This window comes from Abrus precatorius, unplaced genomic scaffold (assembly GCF_003935025.1).
Source record: "Abrus precatorius isolate BTA unplaced genomic scaffold, Abrus_2018 Scaffold3, whole genome shotgun sequence".
Lineage (NCBI taxonomy): Eukaryota > Viridiplantae > Streptophyta > Magnoliopsida > Fabales > Fabaceae > Abrus > Abrus precatorius.
The window spans coordinates 13,064,884-13,083,038 of NW_020874373.1; the positions used below are offsets into that span (position 1 = coordinate 13,064,884).

The 18,155-nt window shown below is 30.5% G+C and overlaps 2 protein-coding genes across 2 annotated transcripts; both read left to right on the plus strand.

Moving 5' to 3' along the window:
• The first annotated feature begins 1,528 nt into the window (after positions 1 to 1,528).
• LOC113863271 (aladin) lies at positions 1,529 to 9,614 on the plus strand. The gene is made up of 14 exons (XM_027496796.1): positions 1,529 to 1,676; positions 1,759 to 1,814; positions 1,889 to 2,053; positions 2,146 to 2,263; positions 2,378 to 2,477; positions 2,577 to 2,756; positions 3,441 to 3,499; positions 4,587 to 4,674; positions 4,758 to 4,833; positions 7,328 to 7,427; positions 8,362 to 8,413; positions 8,533 to 8,670; positions 8,856 to 8,943; positions 9,196 to 9,614. Exons 1-14 carry the CDS (start codon positions 1,619 to 1,621, stop codon positions 9,256 to 9,258), a joined length of 1,341 nt encoding a protein of 446 aa, XP_027352597.1. The 5' UTR covers positions 1,529 to 1,618; the 3' UTR covers positions 9,259 to 9,614.
• A 6,637-nt stretch (positions 9,615 to 16,251) lies between these two features.
• LOC113863185 (50S ribosomal protein 5, chloroplastic) lies at positions 16,252 to 18,114 on the plus strand. The gene is made up of 2 exons (XM_027496659.1): positions 16,252 to 16,455; positions 16,552 to 18,114. The coding sequence occupies exons 1-2, from the start codon at positions 16,383 to 16,385 to the stop codon at positions 16,923 to 16,925; spliced, it is 447 nt and encodes a 148-aa protein (XP_027352460.1). The 5' UTR covers positions 16,252 to 16,382; the 3' UTR covers positions 16,926 to 18,114.
• Positions 18,115 to 18,155: the final 41 nt, after the last annotated feature.

An 18,155-nucleotide genomic window follows, 5' to 3' on the forward strand; every position in this document is an offset into this window, starting at 1 on the left:
ATAACTGTATATTTCATTCATATCAATAATTTTAATAAAATTATTGTATTTAGTCTTTTTCAAAAACTAAATGTTATTTTTACTATTAACAATATTTTTTATTTCACAAATTTTTTTATATATCAATCTACCATCAAAATATCAAAAATTATTATTTTTTCTACATTCATTATTTAATATTTTCATTGCATTCCATATATATTTTTTCATTATCATGTTTTTTATTTTTTTAACTATATATATTTATATATATTTTTCTTTCCTCTTAATTTATCAATTTATTACAATCAGAATTTTTCTTATTGTTTAATAATTAATACATATTATAGATTACTATAATTTTTATTTAATACATTTTTAAACAACCAATTATAAACAATATTATGGATTACTATGATATAACTATATATTTCCTCAAAAATTTGAATACCAGAAACCAACAAATGTGCCTAATAATACTTTGTTATTTTTTTTTTCCGGCAGTCTGAAACTTCTGTAATGTGAGACGGTAACAAAAAAGAAGAAAAGAGGGGAAAAAGGAAGACGAAGCCGCGCCCTAAACGGTCAAATTCCTATGCAATGTGGACCAATCATATTTGTGTTGTCCCTGAACTAGCTGACACTGAAGGCGCCTTTGAACTAGCCGACACTGAAGGCACTTTTGAACTAGTAGACACTCTAGGATTTGCACATGTGTCTTTTTTCTTCCCTACTCGTTGATTCGTTTTGAATTATTTCAATTTTTTTTCTGTTTAATTGGTTGCATCTGGCATCTGGACGATTCTTTTGCCAAGTGACTTTTCTATTCCAAACCAAAAATTTGTTTCCATGCAGCTCTAATTTGGTAAATTTTTAAAAAAACAATGCTAAAAGGACAAAAAATCTCTAGGTGTTCCAATACCTAGAAACAGACACTTTAACACACTTTAATACAGAGAACATTAAACTATTGATCCATGAGAGTTCCAAGCTCATGACTGAAGTTGTCATTAACTTGCAAGCTTTTCAATGCACATAACTAATGTCATAATCCTTAATAAAACTAAATTTTAAATAAATGTTATAAGGGTCAATTTTAATATATAATATCATTTTTTTTTCAAATTTGAGTTTAAATTTAAAGATTTTTTTAAAATTCTTTTTTATTTTCTTTTATTCATCGGTCGTTTGAAAGATTTCTTTATGTCTATTTAAGTTTTTATGATTTTTTATTTTGTATTAATTTTATTTTATATTTTGTAAATAGGGGTGATAGTTTATTTTATATTAAAATGAAATAAACTTTTGTTTAATACCTATATTATAATAACATTGCTTTTAATATAAAAAATAATAAAGTACATGTAAATTATACGGGTTAACAAACTAATTGTGCATTTATAGGTTGACAATTTTTAAGAAGAGATTATGAAAAAACATTTAGAGAGGATTATAGTTTACTCACTCCGAACTTATATTTTTGTGCTCTATTAATCAATTGGAGTTGAATGCAGTGTGTTAATCCGTTTTGGTGCAAATAGAAGAAGAAAAAGCGGGAAAAAGAATAAAAACTTTTATCGGAAGGAAGGCAACATAGCTAAACCTAAAACCCTACACTCTCAACTCTAAACAGGAAAACATGGCTTCCTTCCCTCCTCCTCGTTCACTCACTCTCTGCGAAGTCAACCGCGAGCTTAGTAACTGTCATTCTCTTTCTTATTCCATCTCTTCGTGCAGCTTCGTTTCTCTAACTTTGTTTCTCTCTCTCCAAATCTGCAGTCACCGTCGACGCCCTCACCGACGATCGAGCCAACCAAGTCTACGGAAAAATTATTGTAATTAAACACATTTTCCTAATTTTACCATTTTCTACTTCCCATTTCAATTTCTTATGCATTTCTTGTATTAGGGATTTGTGTTCAGTCCCGTGCCGTTTCAGCCTCTCGAGAACGATGCTTCCGAATCGGAAGCAACGACAACGACCGCCGGAGAAACCGTTCAGAGGAAAGGCCCCGTGGCACTCGTGCAAGGGCTTATAAATCAGTGTCTCAGACCACTCTTTTACCCTAACGATGTGTGCTTATGCTATACCTAATTGATCTCAGTGCTTGATACATAGTGTGCTTTAATGCGTGTGTTGTTATTTAATTGTTATGGAATGTGTAGGTGCATTTGTTGCCTGAGGTTGATCTTCAAGGTGTAAGCTGGCATCCTAATAAGCATATATTTGCTTTTATATCTGGCCCCACCCAAGTTTTAGTTCGTGATTACCAAGACTCTGCTGGTACTTAAGTTGTTGTGATTATTGGCAACTTGTTTTAGTTATTGTTATTATTGTTGTTGTGTTAAGATAAAGGGTGGTGTTTAATGTATGTTGATTTTGTGGCATTATAAATAGAGGGGAAAGATCCGATTATTTTGACCAACGAGTCGCAGAGAGATGTTAGAGTGCTTGAATGGAGGCCCAATGGTGGGAGGATGCTTGCTGTCGGTTGCAAGTGAGGTTCTGTCTTTGTGCATGGTTGTTATGGTGGATGCAGCGTCAATTGGTTAACAATGTGCTTTTTTGTTTACTGGAATTGGGTTTACTGCTGCAGGAGTGGGATTTGCATATGGGCTGCTTCTTATCCTGGAAATGCAGCATCTGTTAGATCTGGTGTTGCATTCTTTTTGGGAAGTTTATCTAGAGGCTCAGGGAATCGGTATATCCTGGTTGATTTTCTTCGTAGTCAATATGATGAGCATGTTAGTGCTCTCACTTGGAGTCCAGATGGAAGATATCCTCAAAAATGTCAAAATGTCTTTTTTGGGTTTTGCTACATGGTTCCCTGATATGTATATTGTCGTTCTGATTCTTTCATTTACAAGGGATGCTACTGTATGATTGTAACTCTTTTTCCACGGTAGGCACTAGACACACAAAATATTAACCATGGTTACCAACTTGGTGAGTTTAATACATAAATTTCAGTGGACTCAGTAAAATTGTGGCAACGATGGCAATTTAAAAATGTTGCATTATGTTTTTCACTTCTGATGTTTTTGATTACTTGTGTCATGAATGGGACAGTATAACCCCCCCCCCTTTCCCGTTTTCTATTATGAGATCAAGAATTTGTGGCTAGTGTTGGTTGATGTGGATATGATATTAATTTTCTTTAAACTTTGTAGTTTTTTTTTTTAAATTTTTATGAATATAAAAATATGGATTTTTAAGTAGCTATTTATTGAAGTAGGTGAAGTTTTCTGAGGCAAATTTATTGTCTGTAATATTACTTCAACTTTGAGTTTGATGAGCTTAATTAGTTTTTTATGTAAAATTTCATAGTGTTTAGATGTCTATAGAACTGTATAACTCAGTAGGACTTTAGTAGTTTATTTCTGGGCAATTTGAAAGAGGATTTTTTTTTTTGTTTTTAAATTGCTTGTACTTAACTATTCTTTTCTTAACCCATTTTCACATACTTAGCTTCTGCTTCATATGAAAGTTCCTCATTCACTGTGTGGGATGTTGCTCAAGGTACGATAAAGATCTTTGCCTCCCTAAGTTGTTTTCACTGTACTTTGAAACATCCTTTGTGTTTGGTGATGTTACTAGTATGCTGAATACTCTTAAAACGCACTGTAAATTCTTCTTTTTCTGCCTCAATTGTTCTTCCTCAATTTTTAGGGGATACAACATGCCCTAAACTGCATATGTTTACAACCTAGACTAATGATATCAACATCACTTTACTGAAGATAGGACCTAGTGGACCATTAACTAAGTTTGTTTCAGCAAATGAATACAGAGAAATATATCCTTTCACACTTAATAGTTTTTAATTTACTTGTTTGACTTGTGACCTGGCATCTACTAGAGCAAACTTAGTTTTTAATTTACTTTTTTGACACTTTGACCAGATGATGTAATTGATACAAGTTTGGGATTCCAAAAAGGCAAAAATAATTTTATATGTGTTATAGGTTGGTGTCTTATCATGATGGAGTAATGCATGGATGAATATGCATTCTCAAGAGAAAATGATGAATTGTGTTTACTCAAACATATTGTTATTTGTAAATTCTTAGATATACTACTAGTCTTTAATCCTTACATGTACCATGGTAGCTCTTTGTAAACATTGACAGCTGGATTGCATTATTTTGTTCTTTGAACGTTAAGCATGCAAAAATTAAAGTTTTGAACTTTTAAAGGAGTATTTTTAATAAATTGATCAAAATTGTAATCGGAGATTGGCTTGAATGGTAAGCTTGAATTATATTGAGTCAGTTCTTTGGCTTGATTCCTAGTTGTTGTAATTCATTCATAGGTCATGTGTAACTTTAAGTACCAATTTAAACCCTCATTGTGGCTTATGGCATGCCTGGTATTAGAATGAGGCAACCTCCCTCTAACTTTTTTATAAAAAAGAATTGATCAAAGTTCAGTTTCACTAGTTATGCTAGGTTGATAAATGTATTGATTCTGAGTCGTTAGCATTGAGTTTAACGCATGGAAGGGTGAGAACTGTGTCTATATTTAGATTTCCATCATGATAAAATAATAGAGTACAAACCTCTGTTTCTGCATTCTGAATTTTGGTTATTTTCCGTATCATCTGTAGGTGTTGGAACACCCATTCGACGGGGATTAGGAGGCATATCAATGCTGAAGTGGTCACCCACTGGAGATTACTTTTTTTCTTCAAAATTGTAATGCAGAATGCTAAGTATGAATTTATTGTTGAACATGAATCGCATATGATTCACAGCTTCGTTTTTATGTTCTCTTACAGTGATGGAACATTTTATCTTTGGGAGACAAACACGTGGACATCAGAACAATGGTCATCAACTAGTGGTTTCGTCAAGGTATGTTCTTGTTTTGGTGCTCTATAATGAGTAATGAGCTCTTTACAGTAATATGACATTTCAGTTCTTAACCTTCATCTGTGTGTTGTTATATTCGACAGTATGTTGATACCGTAAAAAGAATCATCTTCAATTGTATGCAGTGTTAATATTATTCAATAGGTGCTTAAAATGTTGGATCATTTCCAGAAACATACTCTTTTTTATCTTAGGGCAATGGGCAGTTTTGTTATTGTAATAAAAGAAGGCGAGTTTTAGTGGGATAAAGCTATTGTTTTTGTTGTCATAATAAAAGAAATGAATTTATTATGGAGAGAGTCAATGGTTGGAGAGTTAGATATCCTTGAAAGGAAGCAACACATAAAAGAGATCATGTAAAGCCCTTAAATTCCCCCTCATATCTAGCGAAGGAGTTATTTAAATAAACTCACGAGCTGACCAACATAGAAGCTGGGTAAAAATCGTGTTCTATAGCAGGTTAATTAAAAACTTATCTAGCAACCATGTCTTATCTTACCAACACCTCTGGCCCTCCTTGCAGCAAAAAGAAATTAAAGAATATGGCTATTTATATTAAATAGTGCCAAAACCTCTAAATTTAGTTGCTCTTGAATGAATTAGTGGAATAAAAAAATCCAAACCTTCCTATCTGTATACAAGGATATAAACTCAACTAAGGCAGAAAGATTCTGATTGAGAACATACTTAAAATGCAAGTGACAAGAAGTGTGCAAATTTCAAATTACATTGTGGTGCTGCAAGCTTGCAACAGAAAGGTGAGAAACTCCACCGGAAGTCAGCCACCTGGAGAGAACCTTCAACAAGATGCTAAAATTATCATCCACTTTTTGGAGTGAAAAATGTATCCAGAGAATTAATTTTCAAATATGTCTTCTAATTTATTTATTACCTTAACCCTCTTGATTTATGATAAGGCCCCATTCCTAAGTGGGTCAGTTGAACCTTTGGCCCATGAAGGGAAATCTAATCTCAAGCAGCTGTTAGTATATTCACAAAGGAAGAGAGGAGGAGCTGATGTGGCATGAGAGATGTGAGGAAGGCAGTTAGAGGAGAGAGAGAGAGAGAGAAAATAAGAGATATTTCTGTTACATAGGAATCATGAGTGATCAGGGGAGATCATTGTGTTTTTGTTGCATTTGGGTAGAGGAAACATATTTGTTTCTCTATTAGGAGCACTGCTCTAGGCAGTAAAGAGTCTTTCTCCTTTCTGTATGTTCTTTATTGTAATTAATACAGAATCACAGTTATTCTCTTCCTCTTTTCTTTGTTCTATTTCATATTTGCTGTTGGAAACCGTATTAATTTATAACCCACTATTTTTTTTACAAATAATCCATTTCCTCCCTTGAGGTTGGAGATAAGAAATTCCCAGAATTGGGAAATGTACAATAATATTGTGTCTTCTGTTTTTACTAATAATTGTGAAAATATCACCTCATATTCAATTTATTTCTTCTGCAAATATTTGAAAACATGGTTTAAAGTGAAAACAGGATGACATTTTTTGTAATTATTGGTGAAAATAGAAAATAAAAGCAAAATATGAAAACCAACTTAGCCCTAAGAATCCAACTAGGCAGGCCACTCACTTGACATATCAGGAATAACAGACTTCCTTAAAGCAATCATCAGCAGATCATCTACCTAATTTTATATACATAAAACAGTTCAGGGCCATAGAGACACCCATAAAGGTGGGTACATCTTGCTCCAACCGAACACTCCATAAGACTTATAACCTGCACCCTGCGACATTATTTTAGACTTTGTTCTTACCAAAACCTTATCATGAACCATCGTAACAGTTCCTTCTTGATTAAATCATGGTTGAAATGGACATATCAGGCATACATGTTCCATACTATAAACACTCAGATACAGTCCCTTCTGCTGGCCTAGCTTTCTACAGTCCAACATCCTTCTTGTTTGTGCTATATGTAAAATAACCTTTTGATGTATTTAGATGTCTCATTTAACATGATTTAAAAAATATTTTTGAACCCAAATGTTTATTGATGAGAGTGAAATGGGAAGAAACTTATTCTTCAAAAGTCATCATTAAGAAATGAATGGTTATGACTTTACTGCAAGTTATAGTTCTCTATGAAAAGTTTATGAAAAATATTAGGTATGATTCCCTTTCATGTTAGTGTTATAATTCTAAACAAGAGAACAATAAGACAAATGTTCCTCAGAAATCTCAATGGGAAATGTTCTGGATTTTCTAAAAGGAAAAATATATAAAAAAGAAACTTATTGACGAGACTGGAGTTAATTAGAGAAAGGAATAAGATACAATGATAAAGATTCTATAAAGATAAGATACAATTATAGAGGAACTTAACATTTGATTGAAATATACTATCGTAGTCTGAAGTGATTGGCATTGTTATAATTTTTCTGGTCTGATGGCTATCACATTATGCTATTACTTATCTGTTTAACTGCTTTCTACTTTCAATGTGTGATCAAGGGTGCAACATGGGATCCAGATGGGCGTATGATACTCCTTGCCTTTTCTGAATCATCAACTTTGGGATCTGTTCACTTTGCATCAAAGCCTCCCTCATTAGGTATCTGACCTTTTCATTCAGAAATCTTGTGATGATCCGTTTATGGTTTTTGTATCTTGATATATTAATACTGCAAAATGGAAATATGGTATTGAAATATAGAAACTAGATAGAAAAGGGAAAAGAGAGAGAGAGCGGGATATATAATGTTTATTAAAATGGTCTAAATGAGAGTGACACGAAACACTGATGCCTAAATAGTCTATTTATAGTTAACATAGACCATGAAAGAACTGGTGGCAAAGATCATGGCGAATGGTACTGAAATGCTCTTTTACCATAATGAAATTTGAGTTGGATGGAAAAGGAAAAAAGTGACAGATGGAAGAATTTAAAATATATTTCCGAAATACAGCATATGATTGTAAACCCAAAATCTCGATGCCAAAAACTGACCATGTAAAAACACGTGCTCCTCTGCTTTGGGTGCACTACAAGTAATAAATACTCAAGTAGAAAACTTTGCAAAACACGTATATTTATCAACAGAAACTATTAAGTTGATTGGATTAGAGGGGGTTGATATTAGAGACGTGGATTTATTATTAAACTCTGTATAACTTTTGGCATACCCATGATATATTAGAAGAGTGAAACACTGAAAATTATTGCAATCAAGTATTATTCTTAATCAAAGAAGGGAAGTTTTAATTGGTTCATGCTCTACTGCTGAAAAGGGCCTGGTAAGGAAGGTGCAGGAAACTTTTTTGCAAGGATATTTGGGAGTTTGCACATAATCTTGTTCTGCTAACTGAACAGAAACATGCAATGAAATTGAGATGGTTATTCTTGTGAGTTTTTGTTTGAATTTTTAGGCTCAATTCAATTTTTAGGATAAATATATGGGGTTGTAGCATTCATGATTTGTGCTTTTTCAATTCTTTTCCTGAAAATAATGTAATATGTTGATTATTGCTCATTGTTGACTTTCCAGATGCACATTTGTTACCTGTTGATTTGCCAGAGATATTATCATTGACAGGCAGGTATAGATGAATTTGTTTTAAAGTTCAATAATTTGTTGAACAGTTGGGATTTGCCAGAGATATGGTTTGTGTTTTATATGCTGGAAAAACTGGTTATAGGTTATCTTGTATTCATTCAGTCAGGGAATTGAAAAGATAGCATGGGATAATTCAGGAGAGCGATTGGCTGTGTCTTTTAAAGGTGGAGATGATATATACAAGGGTCTGATCGCCATATATGATACAAGAAGGACTCCTCTCATATCTACATCATTAATGTGAGTTCATGGTTGAAAATGGTCTAATTACAGGAGTGACTTCTGTTGTTTGTGTCCATTATTTTTGAATTTTTTTAAATTTGAATTTATTTGTCTTAAACACTAAAATTGTCTATGCTTTGCCAAATATTTTTGAAAATATATATCAATTGACATGATTTATTTTTCCATTATATATGTTTTAGTGGATTTATAAGAGGGCCGGGAGATGATCCCAAGCCAATCTCATTTTCATTTCACGGGAAGTTTAAGCAGGGACCATTGCTTTCTGTGGTAAGACTACCTTGAGTTTCACTGCTTTCTCGATTTCTATATCTATTTTTTAAAGCATGCTATCTATAATAGATTTGAGGAACATGGATGAATAATTGAATCAGGCTCTAAAGCTATAAAGAAAAAAAAAATGATTGAACTATTAGTCTTCGTAGATAATATTGGGTTTTGACTGGACACAATGTCCTATTTTGGTATTAGTTCTTACAGCAAACAATTTGAAGTTTTGTATTTTATTTCTTAATTCTGCAGTGCTGGAGCAGTGGGTTTTGTTGCACATACCCCCTCTTATTTCGCTGCCACATGCTTCCATGATGAGAATTTCTTCGAAATTTCGTCATGCCGATTTTGATGTTAACGTTATTTGTTCAGTGTTTTGGGACAACTTTATGCCCCCACCCCGGCGGCGTGCGCCGAAGTTCTGTTATGTGCATTTGAAAATTGGCGTTAGAGAAATGGCCGGTGATGTATTTATTTTGGGACTCTTGATGGTTCAGATGTATCAATCATATTAAGTAAACGGCGTATGCAGCTCAGAAAAATGTAAATTCAGCAACGTTGTGATAGGCATAAAAGATACAATACATTGTCTCTTGCGCTGAATTTTATTTATAGACAATGCTTAAGTTTAACAACCCACAAAGCTACTATTTATTACAATCACTCAGTTTTCAATTTTGTGCCCTAGTCTTACGAAGAAAAATTTGCCCCTGATGTTGATAATTAAAGATTATGAATTTCTCAAATCGGGTAAATAATTAGAAAAGTCCTTTATAAGAAAAACAATAAGAATAAGAAATGAATAAATTTTTTTATAAATTAAAAATTATTTATCTCTTTAAATTTAAAAAAGTTTTATGAGAAAGTTAAAAAAACAAAAAAATAAAAACTGATTTTAATTTATAGGAGTAATTTGATTTACTTTACCACTTAATTTTTAATTTATATATTAGTAATTATTGAGATCTAAAAATTGCTTATGTATGCAATAGGGTGTAAAGAAGAGAATCTATTTAGTAAGATAATATATTTTTTTATATAAAAGTGAGAAATAAATCTAAATCTTATATCAATTTTTTTAACATTGCATAATTATTTAGAAAAGTCACGATTTTTTTTTTAAGTTGCATGCTTTTTTAATATAAAAGTTTATGATAAAATTTAATGATCAATACTTTTTTTAATTTTTTATTCAATTTAATTTGGATTTTAGGTCACGAACTTGAACGTAATAGGTGAGTCTATCATTGAATATTTTTTTTGCATATATATGGATTCAAACTTGAAATCTTGTTTAAGTGATACTAAGTTGCTTGTCTATCAGGCTTATTTTCGTTAATTAATAACTAATACTTATTTCTTTTATTTTTTAAATAAAATTTTTTTTAATATATTTTTACACAAGTGCCTAAAAGAGTAACTTAACCTTTTTAAATTAAAATAATAAAATCTATACATTACTCTTTTATTATTCATGTATTATTTTATAAATCAAATTCACAGTATTTGGTTATTTTACTGTTTTACATACCAATCAAACAAAATGTCGTTTGCTCCCCACTTAGAAGTTTTACAATTTACATCCATTATTTTGATTGTTTTAAAAGATAATCTAATTTATTGAGTTCGGCTTTCTTTTCTTAACTAATTAAGGTTAATTTAGGAAATATCTATCAAAATAAGATTTATTTGGAACATATTCTTTATCTAAGGTGAAAAATGACACGTGGCACCAGTATCCTCTTAATTATGGACAATAACATTTTTTAAAAAAAGATAGTATTGTTTGTAGCAACAATGATATTGTTGTAGGATGACATGGTGTCTGTCACACACACGGAGGTGAGGGATAATACTCTTCAGCCACTACAAATACGATACCCGTTCTTATTTGGACATGTGACAAGAAAAAGTCTTTTGTCTACTATGTAATAAGATGGGATGCATTCTTTTATCCAAAGCAAAGCGTATATATATCCTTGCAATTAAACAAAAATGAAAGAATGAGTTCCAAAATTTTCATGGTGAATTAGGTTACCATTCCTTTAGCAATATAGTAGTAGATTTTGTAATTGTTATAATATTTGTGGATTAATTTTTTAAATAATTAATATTGTTTAGTTGTATTTATAATACTTTATGCGTTAATATAATCTTTTTAATAATAAATATAATTTAAGTAATGTTGTATGTAGGAAATCTTTTAATAAATTTTATATAATAAACCTGTGTAAAATAAATGTGATATGATATAGTTTAGTTATAATATATGTTAAATTATATAATTGATATATTTAAATTATTTGTATAATATTAGTAAGGAAATTAATGCATAATTATTAATTAATTGATAATATTATTTATTATTTTTTAAATGCATGATGAATGAAATTGTGATTAAATATATTGGAATGATAGTTTTACAAAGGTATTACTTTTGAAGGGAGAAAAAAATATTAAGATAGAATGTGATATTACTTAATATATGTTAAAAAGAAGGATTTATACAAAATTTAAATTGTTTAGTGATTACATAAATTTAAGATTGATTTCATGAATTTTGATATATACTAAGTGGTGGATAAGACACAATTTTGGATATATGTAATGATGAGAATATTGATTGTATCAAAGTACACGTCAACAATAAAATTAGATAAGTTTAGTTGAATTATATATAGACATCATAACTATTAGAGTTAAATTTATTACTTTTACGTAGAAATGTTAGTAAGAACGATGGTGTACAATGAAAGAAGATATATTAGTAGATACATTCATAATATTCATATATATATATATATATATATATAATATTATCAAACATATTAATATTAGGTCATAACAATTTAACAAATTTTATTTAAACTAATTATAATAAAATATTTGAAGATGAAGATAATTATGATGATGAAGATGAAGGCAAAATCCCATTAGACATTTCTTTCAATACTAATTTGAAAGATAATTTTGATTCACATGATGAATATTCTTGATATTACAACAAATCTCAACATGGAAGAACAATCAACATGTATTATTTAAGATTGTTAAGTATTTGTGACATTTGAATAAGTTAATTTTTTTAGTTATTGAAACTCTATTTTAGAATATAACTCCGTAATATATTGACATTGTTGAGAACACTTGAATCAAGAAATGAATTTTTTTTAAGTTGCATGACCGCAAATCATGGATACAAGGTGATGTATTGTTGGCCAACTCTTTGACTTTAAAGAGAATGTAAAAATGACTATAAAACATGTAATGAGAAGACATCAAAGTTTTTTTGTGATTGAGTCAAAAGCAACCATACATGTGAAGTATTAAAATTATTATAGTGCATGTCTTTGGAGAGTAAGAGCAACATTGCCTAAAAATATAAACAAGTGAAAAATTACGAAATAGGATGATACATATATGTATATAAATGCTTTGATCATTCAAGACCACTAAAAGCTAGATTCAAACTTTATTTACTCATGCATTCTTTGTATGTCATTTTAAATAGAGCAAATTTATATTTAATCTACAAGACATTTAACGAGTAATGGTCTCAAACATATTTTATATTACACGTAGGTATGGTGAAACAAGAATCATAGGTGCCAATTTCATTAATTCAAGACAAAATTAGTGAATAATTTGCATATAATCATACAAAAAAACATAGAAGGCAAAACAAAAAGCTATTATAATTGTATTTGGTGATTAGGATGAATTTATGCCACATTGCTCAAATGGTTAGAATACTTATAATTACATGCTTTTAACTTTGTTTATAAAATTGAGACTAATAATTATGTAAGAAGTCATCAAGTGAATTAGAAGTTTAGAGTGTTTTACCGGTTATTTTGGTCCTTAAAACAATGTTGTAAAATATCTAGTTTTCATAATCCTATAATATTGGTAGATGATACTTTTTTTGTATGATAAATATCAACAAACATAGCTGATTGTTATAACTTAAAATGAAAATAATGGTGTGCTTCCAATAGTATTTGTAATTGTTGAAGAATAAATTTTATAAGCATAAGGATGATTTTTGCCTATGTTCCATCTTTATGTGATTAAAAAGGTAGGATTATTTTTGATACTAAACAAAATAAAAATATAAAAGGTGTCTAATTTATATATTAGGTGGCAACCTCTAAATTTCTATCATGTGTACATGTGTAGTTCATTTATCACACTGCAAGCAATTTCAATCACAAATTAAAAAAATATGAAATTAAAGAAAAATGTAATTAGATTAGGTGTATTCTTTGAAGATGTATTATTTTTTTATTGTTATATCTTTAACTGTGAAACTTTTTTCGAAGTATTAGATATACACAATGCAATTATATTTTTTAAGCTAAGTTAAACAAGTTTTATAATGAATTGCTAGATATTTAGACATGGATTGATAACGGATGAAAGGAAAAGTGATAAATAATGTTACAGTCACATAATTACTAATTTTTTGGAGGTCGTCAACAGTGTATTAAGAGGAGCAAAATTCATGTTAATTACTATATTGTTTGTGAAGCTTAGAGAACAAATAATCACTGACCTTAACAATGAAAATAAGTACTATAGTAAAATATGCAATCTGAGTTAGGATTTATGATCCTACCTCTTCGCCATCTAAATCACTTCGCCATCTTAATCAAGTTGTGTGACAAATCAAACTAAGTCCACAATTTAAATCAAATAAAAATTAATATCTTGACTAAATTAAAAGAAAAATCAATAAATTTGTTACCGTTAACAATTCTTAATTATAATAATTTTTACATTAAACATTAATAACTCTAATACTTGAATTTACCTAACCGAATAAATTTCATCTTAAGAAATTCAATTATGGAAATTATTTAAGATTTGAACAATTTCAATTGTACATTTACTAACTATTAACATTTAATTAATAAAATATTAACATAATTATCATTACATATTTCACAAATTATAAACTCTATTTACTAGTAATTATTAATTAAGTTAAACAAGACATCATTAAGATAAAATCATAGAAATTGAATATTTTAATATTTCAAATTTATTGACAAATATTAATTAAAGATTTAATTATTACAATAATTTTCTATTTACCTAAAAGTTAAATAATAGTTTCAAATTAATTAATTTAACTTCATAATCATTAATAATTTTTAAAATTTATAATTATATTCAATAATTATTATTTCAATTACTCTAAATTTAACATATTATGATAATTATTTTGTAATTACATTTAATAATTATTCTTTCAATTACTATAAATTTAACAATGGCTAACTATAACAATAAATTAAAATTTACAAAGAAAAACAAAAACATAACTATAATTTATAATTATAACAAAATCATATTTTTTGCTAACCTTTTTTGTAGTATACCCTTGATCAACCAATGCATTGGAATAATGATAAATTTTTCTCAAAATCTAATTTTTTTTGTTCATTCAAAATATGAAAATATACAAATAAAATTAATTTAAATAATTTCTTTTCATACATTTGAAAATGTTACAAATAACTTCTTAATCTTCATAGAAGTTCAAAAGCAAAGAAGGAGAGAGGAGGTGAGTAAAGCGCGAAGGGGAAGGAATTTCATATATGTAAAGGTGAAGAAAAAAGAGAAAATGAAGGAGCGTAACTATTAAATGGTCAATCATGTATTACAATCGAAGTTAATATTATTCATGACATAATGAATACAAATATAGTTTCTATCAAAGTCTCTGTTAGAGTTGAAATTAACTACAATTTTGACATATGACTTTTATTATCTTCAATCATCCATTTTAAATCTTGAATTTCATATTAAATGAGAATCATCTCTAGTGGTTACTAATTTAAAGTCAAATATATAGTCGTAATAAAGCAATTAAAATTGCCATCATCAACCCAAACTTACTGTGGCAAATATTTTGGACAATCTTAGATAAACCCTAACACATATTATCATCCATTCTGAGATGATCCAATCAACATATAACCCAATTTTGAACAAAGTATGACGCTGTTGGGTTCCTCATAAAGTCCAAGTGTTTATATAGCAGGTGATCCATGACTTTTTTCCCTCCAAAGCTAATCTTATTAGAAGGGGACTAAATCATATTTTAGAGAATGATAGATATGTTTTTTTGTAAAAGAGAGGTAGAAAACACTGTACATTTATTCATAGATTGTAGTTTTGTATAGTCTATTTGGGAGGACATTTCAGCTTGGTTGAATCGTTCAATATGCTCATATTCTTCTTTAGTACAGAACGCTATTGGTTTTTCTGAGCTGCTACCGAGTAAGAAACGGTGGAAAGTAACTTTGGTTATTTGGAGCTTGACATTGTGGTGTATTTGAAAAAATAGAAATGAAATTATTTTTTCTAATTGTGAATTGGATGCCCTGAAAGTAATGAAGATGATTAAATTGAAGACATAACAAGCTCTTACAATTCATGCTAAAACAATCTGCTTCTCATTCCTTACTTGGTGCTCTGAACCCATCCTTACCATGGAGTTGTTCTTTCCTGCATGATCACATGGAGCTATTACTTCAGAACATATTTTCCTTCTTATTATATAGGAGAAGGTTAGGTCAAGGAGAGATTGTTTGTTTTTGGGTTGATTTGTGAGACTTAGTATATAGTACTTAATACTTGTAAATTTGGGTTAAGCACCCCTAGTACTTAATTAATGAAACTCTTGTGCTTATAAAAAAAAAAAACATATAACCCAATTATATTACCACATTTTGATACCTTCGATGAATGTCAACTTTACTAGTGTGTTATATAATATTGTATAAGGAGAAAATACACATCCACTCCTAAAAAATTGACTGTGCAAAACAATAATATAACTAAAGTTTCATATATAAAGAAGAAATTCTTAGAACTTTAGTTCAGTGTTTCTTGTAGAAATATCCACTATTATTAGAGGTTATTTAAAGTCAAATACCATAAGCTGAAACAACTTATAATAGAAAAATTTATCTGATCTACGTAAGTTATAGAACATGTTTAATGTGTAACATGTGTAAAAATATTTGAGTTATCTTTATATAAGACATGTTAATAGCATTATCATCTCTTCTAAAAATAATACTGTCTTTAAAAAATAATACAATATTACTCTCCTTACTAAACAATATTAGTGCCACGTGTACTTTTTACCCTATTCAAGAAATTATTCAAAATAAACACTATTTTGATAAATTGTTACTGAATTAACCCTAGTTAAGGAAAAAAACCTTTCTTTTCCCTAATCTTGAATCATGACTCGTCTTAAAAAAGAGTATACGGGTATTTGTTGATAGAGAGAGAGACTAATATTGTGGTGTGGGTGTGAGGACTCTGGACACGCATCAAATGGCGTAGCTTATCCAAAAAATCTAGTTCCATTCCTCTTTCTTCACTCCCCCAAACAACGTCAAAATTCACAAAACAAAAAAATGGCACTTCTCTCCTTCAATTCCATCACACTCCCACCTTCTTCCTCCATTTTCGCACTTCCCACCTCCTCTGGTAAGTACCCTTCACTCTCAATTCTTAACTTTTAACATCATTGTCTATTTTTACATTTGTTGTCATTCGCATCTAAATTTTCTCGAACTATGTCAGCTTCAAGACTATACCTCGCTGTGCCCCTGAAGCCCTTCAACGGACTTCGAATCACGACACCCTTTTTCGTGAAAAGGAAGAAAAAAGCGGCCTTTGTTGGAGCCGCCAGCGATGATTCCGGCGGTGCGGGTTCACCGGAGGTAGGTGGGTCGGAGCCAATTCCTCCGGCGGAGAGCGAGAAAGAGGGGGGTGGTAGTGTGCCGGTTGAGAAGCTTCCTTTGGAGTCAAAACTGAAGGAGAGGGAAGAGCAGAGGCTGAGGATGAAGCTAGCGAAGAAGATAAGGTTGCGGAGGAAAAGGCTTCTTCGGAAACGGAGGTTGAGGAAGAAGGGTAGATGGCCACCTTCAAAGATGAAGAAGTTGAAGAATGTATGATGATCACAGTTTTAATGTTCTTTTTGCAGGTTTAAAATGTTGATTCTACTTTTATTTTCATTGTTATATGTTGTTTTTACGTCCACAGTGTATTATGTAATTGGACAATTTTGTCAACTTCAATCAAGGATGCTTGGTTTCCTTCATGTAACTGTCCCCAATTTGGTTCTCATGTTGCATTAGGGTTTTAATTTGAAATTCACGTGTCGTCATATAGATGAAATGGCTATTGCGTTTGGATATTCAGGTTAGAATGGGATAGGACATGATAAACGGGTTCTGTTCTATGTTTCTTCTATTTTTAGAATAGATGAGAATGGAACCTTTTTTATTGGTCCAATGTCAAATGCACCTCAGTTAATCGCATTTTGCAGTGTTTAGAAAGCTTGGCAATGTGTTGTCCACGTTATTTGCTGGTTAAGCAATGAAAAAAGGGTAAGGAGCAAATTTTATCATTTAGTGCAGAAGAAAGTTGAGGAATGTAATGAGTCGTGTCTTCTAATGCCAGTGTGGATAATTAACTCGGTATCTTGTTTTTGCCATGTAATTATCCATGTTTTCTTTACCCAAATTTTGGATTGAATTTAAGCAGAGCCGAATTCTGGTTAACTCATTTTGATTAGGCAAATCCTTTTCATTTGGGCCGATGGACAAGTATAATGTTATGGTGGCATTTTGACCTCTTCATTCTTGGCTGGCAGATATAGCTCGATCACACAAAGCGATTCGAAAAGTTTATGTTTTTCTTGTTGTGGGTCAACTGAAAGATTATGTTTATGGTTCAAAGTTTTGCAGTTACCAAACGGTAGAAAGAAGTATCATGTGGCAGAGCCTCCCAGAACGAAGAACATACAGTTGGTTTTTGCTTTTGTTAATCCTCCAAATTCATGGCTTTGTTCACGGTCAAATGCCTGATTACAGCATCTAATAGTACTCCAAACATCAACTTACGGTCTAAGTTTTCGATATATCATTGCCACTATTTTATGAGAGAGAGGAGATGTGACGTGATTGAAAAAAGAAAGCGATAAAAGGTGAAAAATGGATGCAAAAATTATAAAAAAGTATGTTATGTGCAGTTCCTTTGGTTCTAATATTGAAAGAGGGGTTTGATTAGGAATACACGCCGCCATAACTTTTATAGGTGTATTGTTCTATATTATTTGGATTTCTCAATTGATCCCATTTTGCATTGTTGTATATTACTTGGGAATATTTTATGTGCATTTT

Coding starts and splice junctions, on each gene's coding strand:
- LOC113863271 (XM_027496796.1), top strand. CDS start 1,619: ATGGCTTCCTTCCCTCCTCCTCGTTCACTCACTCTCTGCGAAGTCAAC. Junction 2,054..2,145: donor CACTCTTTTACCCTAACGAT/GTGTGCTTATGC, acceptor TGGAATGTGTAG/GTGCATTTGTTGCCTGAGGT. Junction 3,500..4,586: donor TGTGTGGGATGTTGCTCAAG/GTACGATAAAGA, acceptor TATCATCTGTAG/GTGTTGGAACACCCATTCGA.
- LOC113863185 (XM_027496659.1), top strand. CDS start 16,383: ATGGCACTTCTCTCCTTCAATTCCATCACACTCCCACCTTCTTCCTCC. Junction 16,456..16,551: donor CGCACTTCCCACCTCCTCTG/GTAAGTACCCTT, acceptor GAACTATGTCAG/CTTCAAGACTATACCTCGCT.